Source organism: Balaenoptera musculus, chromosome 1 (assembly GCF_009873245.2).
Source record: "Balaenoptera musculus isolate JJ_BM4_2016_0621 chromosome 1, mBalMus1.pri.v3, whole genome shotgun sequence".
Taxonomy (NCBI): Eukaryota; Metazoa; Chordata; class Mammalia; order Artiodactyla; family Balaenopteridae; genus Balaenoptera; species Balaenoptera musculus.
Window position 1 is genome coordinate 11,503,999 of NC_045785.1, and position 6,782 is coordinate 11,510,780.

The following is a 6,782-nucleotide window of genomic DNA, read 5'->3' on the forward strand; positions in this document are numbered from 1 at the left end:
TTAACCCCACTCCACATTCTGTCTCCTCCTCTGGGTCCTACGCTGACCCCCAAGGTGGGAAAAACACGGTCTAGATCTTGCTCCTAGAGGCCCAAGTTCAAGTTCCATCCCTGCCACTGTGTGTCTTGTGTATCCTTGGATGAGACACACATCCCCTCTGGACTTCCATCTCTTTTTCAGTGAAAAACAAAAGAAGGGGCTCTGGAGTTCTCCCAAGCTCATCAGACAGCTGATGTTCCATGAGTCAGGGGGGTTTAACGCACTTCCCACAAGACAGCAAACACAGCTGGCTGCATGAGTTTAGATTTTCGTGGCTTCTGCACTTAGAACAGCTTCCCCACTAGACCCAGGGCATTCCATCCCCAGATGGAGGAGAGAGGGAGGTCATCAATGAAGACCTCAGTTCCTGACCCGCCGCAGAGCAAGAGCCTCCCTGTGACGAGGATGCCCTGGCACCCGGGGACCTGAGAGCTCACCTTCACCTGCCGCCCAGCAGCCAGTGCGGTCCCCTGCCCAGCATGCTCCCCGCCTTGAACTTTCTCAGCAGAACTTGCCCCGAAAGAAGCAGAGCTTCTCTAAGGCAGCTTAAAAGATATTAGAAGGTTCATTTCTCTTCATGAGTCCACCTCCGTGGTGGCCTGAGCCGAGGCTCACAGCTCCTGTAAAGCCACCTCCTGACCGCCCGTCAGCCAGAGCAATTCCTCTGTAATAAGTTTTTACTGTTAATGTGACTTATTATCATTATAGCCATTTACTGGATTCCAGCTAAGCTCCAAAGCACTTTTTAACTAACCCTCGCGATCACTTCGTGAAGTTGGCTCTAATACGATCCCCATCTGGCAGATAGAGAAACCCAGCTTTCAAGAAACAAAGTGACATGCTCGAGGTCACGCAGCCCGTAGAGAGTCGAGCCAGGATTTCAATGCCACTAAAGCTCCAAGAAAGATGCTGGACACCAGCGTCTTGGGATTGGTGAGGTTGACAGGGAAGGTACAGAAGGCTCTGCCCATGCTGGGGCCAACCCTGCAGGCAGAGAAAGACAGGAGTCCAAGAGACACACTGGTTCACCCAAAATCTAAAAGAGAAGGAAGGCAGGTGGGAGGACTAAGTTCGGAACTACTGGCTCTGAACCAGTTTCTTGCCCCAACTCCATACTCCATACGCACCAGCACTAAGATTCTAACGCAGGGGCTGGCCAACTTCTTCCATAAAAGGCCAGATAGTGAAGATGTTAGCACTCGGGAACCATGTGGTCTGTGTCCAAGTAGACAACTCTCTTGTGATAGTAAGAAAGCAGCCATAGACAACGTGCAAACCAATGGACGAGGTTCCAATAAAACTTTATTTACAAAATCAGTCAGCTAGCTGCATTCGGCCCACAGGCTGTCGTTTGCCAAGTCCAGTTCTAACAGAAGCCTTTGATGCTTTTGTACAAGGAAGGGAGCCATGGGGGTAACAAGTCAGTGGGGGACCCAGATTTCAAATGCAGAGTGGGGGAAGCTTTCTTGATGTTTCTGAAGTCACACCTAATGAGCTGACATGTGGGGCTTCTCCCATCAAGTCTCCCCTCTCCTAATAGGGTTTGCAGGGCACTGGGGGCTTAAGAGAGACTTTGGGGTCTCTGAGACCAGGGTTCAGATCTTGGCTGTGCCGCTTCCAGCTGTGTGATCCTGGGCAGATCGCTTGATCTCTCTGTGCCCCTTTTCCTCATCGGCAGCGAGAGATGGCAGCCTGGCCTCTAGGTGTGCTGTGAGGATTGTGTTTGTAAAGTGCTTAGCACGGTGGTGGCGCGTAGAAGATACTCAGTAAACCGCAGTTGCGGTCACTGTTCCTGGTGTGAGTGAGTGAGTGAGTGTCTGTGTCTCTGGATGGCAGTAGCTGACACACACCCCCGGCTGCCGCAGCCCTGCTGATTTGCACTGGGTCTCTCCTCAGCTCCACAGGCATCCGGGAGGCTGAGCGATTCGGAACGCCCCCGGGGAGGGCCTCCAGCATCACCCGGGCGGGGAAGGAGGAGAACAGCGGTGGGATCAAGTACAAGGCTGGCCGGGTAGGTCGCTCCATGTGTTTACCTGGGGGTCCCCCAGCCTGGGAAAGAAAGGTCTTTGTGTCGTCTGGAGGGGGGCCAATGGGCCAGGTCACAGGTGCAGCTGGGAGAGAGGCCCTGGAAGCCACCCTCAAGGGACCTGCATGATGGTTAAGACACACTCAGCCTTGTGGGGTCTTTGTCACTGTATCTCGAAGTGCAGGTCTCACCTGCCTGCATCAGACTCACCTGGGTGGATGCTTAACATGCAGATTCTGGGACCCACCTGGGCCTCCTGACACAAGGGCCTCTGGCGCAAGGGGAACCCCGCATGCCACAAGGCTGCCCAGAGGGTTCCAACACACCCGAAACTCTAAGGGCCACTGACTTAGATTTTGAACTCCAATGGCCTGACCAAGAGCAGCGGATGAGACTCTGGTGCATAAGAACATGTGTAGTTGGGTCTGATCATGCGGACTCAGGGCGACACAGATTCCTAAACGGAGGTGTATAGACACAGACGACAGAAGCGGATAATCCAAAATTCTTCCATTTATTCAGCGGACAGTTTCTGGTACTAAGTGCATCCCAGGCACGTCCTGAGCGTGGGAGATAAACATGAATAAACGACCACCCTCACCATTAAGATGCTCTCAGTCTAGACTGTGCGCTCCCACTGGGGGTGCTGTCACCCCCGAACGGGTCAAACTTGGTTCGGCTCAGGGAGGGCACAAAAAACCTTACTTGTTTTATGCATGAAGCACAGCTATACACATGGCACATAAACAGATGCACAGTATACCTGTGGCATGAAAATTTCATAGTGGGAGTGTGATTAGAGAAAAAATGTCTAAAAAGTCTTCTTTTTAAGGGGGGCAGTAATGAAAAAATGTTGAGAAACACTGGTCCAGAAAGAAAGGCGGTCAAATAAATAAATAATTACAAAGCACTGTCATGACTACCCTGATAGAGATCTGTTCAAAATAAGAGAGCACTATTTACTGAGGGGCCACCGTGTCTGATAATTATAGCTACTGTCTGCCAGCACCTTGCTGTGTGCTTTCCAGATGGATTTCCACTCTTTGCAACAACTCTGGAAGAAAGGAATTATTAGTCCCATTTTGTAGCTAAGAAAACTGAGGCTCAGAGGGGACAGGTGACTTGCCCAAGGTCACACAGCTGGGAAATGGCAGAGCAGGGATCCAAACCCCAGTTTGTGAGTCTCCAAAACCCACACTCTTTCTGCCACACCAGGCAATGCTGGAATATTTCTTCTTGACCTGGGAATGCAGTCAGACCTCACGCCCACACTCATTCTCACCCCGCCTCCTCCTGCTGAGGAGGAAGGTGAGAGACTTCCGTAGATAATCAGAAAGACTCTATTTGCCCTCACCCTCAGTAACAAACTGGTTCCTTCCAGCTGGGAACACAGAGCTCTCTCCTAAGGTTAACTCACAAGAATCCTCTCAGTCTCCCTGAGGAGTGGAGTATTATTACTAATAGGAGGAGCACAGAGTAGTTAGGTCAGGTCACACAGCAATTGAAATTGGAGACCCCACCTTTCCCAGATCCAAGAACATTCAGTTCTTTTTTTCTCTTCTTCCTGTCCTTTGTTCTCATTCCTCTCTTCTCAGCTGCCCCTGGGAAAGATAGGAAGGGGCTTCAGCAAAGACCCCGATTTCCACGACGACTATGGCTCTCTTCAAAACGAAGATTGCGGAGACGACGACTCCCAGGGCAGGCCCGAGCAGTGCCGTCTGGAAGGCTACAATGGCCTGGAGGTCACCAACGTGTAAGGAGCCGATGCTCCACCAGACCCAACACAGAGAGACGAAGGGATGAAGGACAGCCAGGGACTGTCGCTGTTGTACATAGTGATCTCGGCCTGAGGATGCTCCTCTAGCCCCGGGACATCCCAGCAGACTGCTGTGACTTCGGATGGGAACCCCGAGGAACGAGGGGGCTCCAGCCTGCCTGACCTGAGCAGGCTGTGGACTTCCGTGCTCACTGGAGGGAGACTGGCCCAGGGCGCCCGTCAGGGTGCCCGGCGCCTCTGTCATCAAGGCTCCACCTCGGAGTGACTCAGCCACTGAGCAGTTCAAGTGGTCCCGGGAACCTTGAACTGAGCCACCAGGATGGAAAGAGGCACAGGGTTCCCCAAAACACCCTCCCAGGAGGAGCAGATGGGACTCCAGCCAGACACGCAGAGCCCAGCAGTGACAGCACCAGGAGCTAGCAAAGCTGGAGGCTGACCGGTCACCACGTGGACCCTTCTGGCCAGCCTGGTGGAGGTCTCAGCTCCAGCATACATGCCCCCATGACCAATAACTTGGCTTCTGACTTGGATCACTGAATCTCTCTTGGGAGAAGGCAAAACGGGAAGGTCATTCCCATCCTAAAAGCCGTGTGTCACATCCGGGTGGACATGTTAAAGGGCTACTTGCTCCCTCCTCCCGGGAGTGGCTGTCCTGGGTGGAGGCAGGTGACATCCCTGCGGGGGTGGGGCTGACCAGCGACATTGCCAGGAAATGCAGATATCTGGTCATCAGGATGAAGGATATCGTGTCGATAGGATCGGGGTTGACTGAGTTAGGTCCGTGACAACTGTACCAAGTGTGACAGTGGGTTTGGGACTGGGAGCAGGGAAACGCTTGTCATCATTAACCCAGCAAACCTTGTTGTGATGTCTGTCACCTGACACACAGGTGTGCTCACCAGTGCCCTAATTGAGCTGAATCTCACAGGTCGCTAAGATGGTAGAGAGGATCCCCAGCCCTCTTCTTGACTCTACTACTGTTTTGCTGTGTGGCTTCTTCCCAGTGGCCTCACCTCTCTGTGCCTCAATGTCTTCATCTACAATACTTCTGGTTCCCTTCCAGGGATGTTGTGAGGATTAACACTTGCTAACATCTGTAACACTTTGTAACCTCTCAGGAGACAGGTGGGAAGTTATGGGGTCCAGGGTGGGTGTCTAATTTCCCATTTACAACACAGAACTGATATTGTACTAATACTGTACTGGTTCTCTCCACCTGTTTTTTGTTGTTGTTGTTTTTGTTTGTTTGTTTTGGGGGCCGCACCGCACGGCATGCAGAACTTCCCCAACCAGGGATTGAACCTGCACCCCCTGCAATGGGAGGGCAGAATCTTAACCACTGGACCGCCAGGGAAGTCTTCTCCCACTGTTTTGATTGGAGCAACATGCAAAAGGAGGGCAAGAAATGTTTAATGTTCAGACTCTCTAGAGCCCCCAATAGGACTTGACTTCCCCAAAAGAGGAAAATCCCACGTACATAACCCTTGAAAATGAGTCTGATCCATGTGTTCAGGCTTGAGTTCATTGACCTCGATGCTGAGGAATGATTAGGGAAGGGCACATGGCATTGGAGTTCTACTTACACTTAGGTTATCAAAGCAAATCATTTGTTGGAACCACGATGCTCGACTTCCATTGAAGCCTTTGGCACCAACAGTCTATAAGAGGTTTGAATGTCCAGGACTAGAAGCCAGGTCAGCCTCCAAGAACCGTCAAAGCATGTGCTTCAACCCAATGAATTACTTCCCCTCAAGGAAAAGCACAACCCGAGGCCTGATGAACTTGAGAATTCCTCCTCCCCGAGGCCGAAGACCGTGGTTTCCTAACCTTAACACAAGCACAGCTTTTCTCACCACCGGAAACCAAATGCCTCGTTGTGGACAGGTGGATGCCCCCTTTTGTCTGAATGTTTGGCCTCCTAGGGACACATTTCTGATTCCAGGGCCCGAGGGGTGAAGCTCTGGGACAAGGGGTGAAGCTTTGCGGAGGTTCCAAACCCAGTAACTTCATGACATTCAGCCACACACACAGGATCGGAGGCTGCAGAGTCCGCAGCCCGAGAGAGGAGTTAAAACCTCCATCTAACCTGATGCCACAGGCCACTCCCCAGCCAGCATCCAGGCTGGCTGAGCCGGCACCCCAGGATCTGCCTCTCGGGAAGGAGCAAACCCAGAAGGCAGTTATTCCCGTAGGGTGAGCAGGAATGGCAAACCAACAGGTGCCTGAATGCAGGTCTGATTATTTGAAACCAGTGCATTGTTCCCCGACTCAATCCCCTTGGGGACAAGATGGGCAAGTGGACAGTTGGGGGGGGGGTCACTGGCAGGGATGGCACTGCCCAAAACATTTGTAACATTCGGCCGGCAGGCCTGGGGCAACGTGGGCAAACTTGGATGCGCCTTTTGGTCCAAACGATGCCCTAAGAGCACATTCTCGCCTCCCGGATGCTCTGTATCCCTGGCAGCCAGGCAAGCGTTTGGAGCTGGCTTTGCAACATGAGGATGGGTTGGCTGATAAATGACCAACCTCCATACAGAGTTAAATCAGGTGAGCTCTGTCTGCTGGAAAAATCCTAAATGTGAACTCTGCTTCAAGAGTGGGCAAGAAGAGCAGGGGGTGCAGACTTGGCAGAGAGGTTCTGGTACCTGGTTAACAAAGGCTGGCAGAGCGGCCACCCACAGAACAGTGACCTGCCACATCCTGTCCAAACAGCCTGAGTCATGGTCTTGGTCCTTAAAGGGTGACATGGCATCTGGACCTCGGATCCTTGTGAATGTGCTTCTCTGAGAGCTGTTGTCACCTGCACCCATGGGTGCTGGCCCCTTAAAAAGAGGTAGTTGCTGCCAGAGGTTGGGGAGAACCGGGGTGGGCAGAGACACCCCATGTTCTTCCCAGAAGCTGGGGACCGGAGCCATCAGACGGCACCTGCCAGGTGGACTC

At 52.5% G+C, this 6,782-nt stretch overlaps 1 protein-coding gene across 2 annotated transcripts in view; it reads left to right on the top strand.

The window, feature by feature from the left end:
• Positions 1-5,127, top strand: part of KAZN (kazrin, periplakin interacting protein) — a 462,050-nt gene extending 456,923 nt beyond the window's left edge. For both annotated transcript variants that reach the window (XM_036861208.1, XM_036861217.1), the window contains 2 exons: positions 1,936-2,050; positions 3,661-5,127. In XM_036861208.1, the coding sequence (XP_036717103.1) occupies positions 1,936-2,050; positions 3,661-3,822 (277 nt within the window). In that variant the 3' untranslated portion in view covers positions 3,823-5,127. The remainder of the gene's footprint in view (positions 1-1,935; positions 2,051-3,660) is intronic.
• The last annotated feature ends 1,655 nt before the right edge of the window (positions 5,128-6,782 follow it).